The sequence below is a fragment of the Kryptolebias marmoratus genome, linkage group LG16, assembly GCF_001649575.2.
Source record: "Kryptolebias marmoratus isolate JLee-2015 linkage group LG16, ASM164957v2, whole genome shotgun sequence".
In the NCBI taxonomy this organism is placed as follows: Eukaryota; Metazoa; Chordata; class Actinopteri; order Cyprinodontiformes; family Rivulidae; genus Kryptolebias; species Kryptolebias marmoratus.
In genome coordinates, this window is record NC_051445.1 from 348,615 (window position 1) to 350,867 (window position 2,253).

Below are 2,253 nucleotides of genomic sequence, written 5' to 3' on the forward strand. Positions count from 1 at the left end.
GGTAACAGCAAACAGCTAGCAGCTAACAGCTAGCAGGTAACAGCAAACAGCTAGCAGCTAACAGCTAGCAGGTAACAGCAAACAGCTAGCAGCTAGCACCATCTAATTCCTGGAAACTATCATTAATCCGTATTAGTCAGCACGCCAGGACTGAGAACAGACTTCCTGCGGCTCGTTCTGAACGTCGTTTTGTTTTTCTGAGCTTTAAAACACTTTGATCAAGTTTGGAGAAGTTTAAATGAAGACTGGAGCACCGAATAATAAAACTCTTCATTCTGACCTGCAGGAATAAATCAGAACCTGTTTCCATCCTGTGTAAAACAGCAGTGATGATGTCATCACCATGTGACCGAGTGTTGGCGTGTGATTGGTTCATTAACGGAGCACCTGTAATGTGGAAGGGTTCAGTCAGAAATGTTCAACCAGCGTCGCTCCGGTTAGATATTTACAGTCAGGCTGATCCTGGATCAGCAGCTCCACTTCTCATCCAATCAGGTTGCTGCTTCAGACGGCGGGTGGGCGGGACACAGAACCGCCAGCGCAGCCGTCCGGTTCTTCATGACGGGTCGTTTTCTACACTGAAGCACCTGACGGGAGGAAGAGGAGAGCGTGAGAGGGTGAGGAGCAGCAAGTGACATCATGTGACTGAAGAAAACATGTCAGTTCTGCTTTTTCTGCCCGATTCAAGCTGTCTCAGAACAGAACCAGCAGAACCAAACACTGTGGTTCTGCTGACAGAAAGGGTCGAGTTAGAACGGGTCGGGTCAGGTCGGGATGGGTCGGGTCAGATTGGGTCAGGACGGGTCGGGTCAGGTCAGATCGGGTCGAGTCGGGTCAGATCGGGCCAGGTCGGGTCAGGTCAGGTCAGGTCAGGTCAGATTGGGTCAGGTCAGATCGGATCCAGCTGGGTCAGATCGGGTCGGGTCAGGTCAGATCGGGTTGAGCCGGGTCGGGTCATGTCAGATCGGGTTGGGTCAGGTCAGATCGGGTTGAGCCGGGCCGGGTCAGATCAGGTTGAGCCGGGTCAGATCGGGTCAGGACGGGTCGGGTCGGGTGGGGCCGGGTCAGATCGGGTCGGGTCGAGCCGGGTTGGGACGTACCGGGCTGGGGCCCACAGGCCACGCTGTAAGACGTCCACAGATTGACGGCCATCAGGAACGTCGCTATGAAGCCAAACACCTGAAAGAACAAAGTTCAAATCAAACTTCTGCTCCAGATGAAAGGTGTCCTATCAGAACCGGGTCTCACTTAGGCCCGGTTTCAGAGCGGACTCAGAGGGGGGAACGTACCGACGAGACCACCAGAGCTGAAACGCCTCCACATTTCACCGCAGCCACGATGGAGGCGATGAAGATGAGGACGGCGCCCACGGAGTAATGGAAGAACTCCTGAAACAGAAGGAAGCTGCTTCAGTCGTCTGAGACGTTCCGCCGTAAAGAGGCAGTCCGGTCATTTTAAAGTGAGGCTCTCAGTGACACACCGAGCAGCAGCTGCTTCTGAAGCTGAAGTTCCTGTTTAACGCCTTCAGATGGAGGGAGGTAAAAGGTGCTCACCGTCAGAGGCCAGCTGATGCAGGGCATCCTCTCCTGCAGCCGGAACAGGTGCATGATGAAGAAGATGAGGAAGGCCACAAAGAACCACAGCGCCACCACCTCGAAGAACTGGAAGGCGGCCCAGCTGGGCCAGCCGTTGGTGCAGTGGACACACAGGAAGCAGATGAGCAGCGCCACCTGACAGGAAACCAGCAGAAGGTAGCTGAGAGTCTGCTTCAACAACCCAGAGCAGAGACACGAGCGGCCATCAAACCCACAAGAGACGGAACCAAACTCATCACGGGCCGAAACCAGCTGGTTACAGGTACAGGTTCTGTTTGGTTCTGTTTGCTCTCAGGACCCAGTTTCTTACAGAGAACCTCCTGTGACTCCTTTAGAACACAGAACCTGTTAAATAACAAGTATGTTTTAATGACTCCCTGCAGTAAACATCTGCCAGAGTCTCCTGTCTGCTACTAACTAAACTAACTAACTAAACTAAACTAAACTAAACTAACTGACCTAACAATATCAGAACAAGACCCCAAACCCCAGGAGGCCCCTCAGAGGTCAGGGGCCCTGATCAGAAGGAGGTCCGGGGGGCCCTGATCAGAAGGGGGACCGGGGGGCCCTGATCAGAAGAACATCCAGGGGGCCCTGATCAGAAGGAGGTCCGGGGGGCCCTGATCAGAAGGAGGTCCGGGGGGCCCTGATCAGAAGG

The 2,253-nt window shown here is 54.0% G+C and overlaps 2 protein-coding genes and 1 long non-coding RNA gene across 5 annotated transcripts in view; 1 reads left to right on the top strand and 2 right to left on the bottom strand.

Moving 5' to 3' along the window:
- Positions 1-2,253, bottom strand: part of LOC108229391 (sodium bicarbonate cotransporter 3-like) — a 35,047-nt gene that overhangs the window by 13,308 nt on the left and 19,486 nt on the right. The gene's annotated exons all lie outside the window — the stretch shown is intronic.
- Positions 232-2,253, bottom strand: part of cmtm7 (CKLF-like MARVEL transmembrane domain containing 7) — a 6,253-nt gene continuing 4,231 nt past the window's right edge. Inside the window, exons 2-5 of the mRNA XM_037980195.1 lie at positions 1,554-1,730; positions 1,290-1,388; positions 1,101-1,179; positions 232-587 (exon numbers count right to left, since the gene is read on the bottom strand). Coding sequence (XP_037836123.1) covers positions 574-587; positions 1,101-1,179; positions 1,290-1,388; positions 1,554-1,730 — 369 coding nt within the window. The 3' untranslated portion in view covers positions 232-573. The remainder of the gene's footprint in view (positions 588-1,100; positions 1,180-1,289; positions 1,389-1,553; positions 1,731-2,253) is intronic.
- LOC119617782 overlaps positions 1,725-2,253 on the top strand; it is a 9,721-nt gene continuing 9,192 nt past the window's right edge. The window contains exon 1 of the long non-coding RNA XR_005234191.1: positions 1,725-1,857. This is a non-coding gene — a long non-coding RNA (uncharacterized LOC119617782). The remainder of the gene's footprint in view (positions 1,858-2,253) is intronic.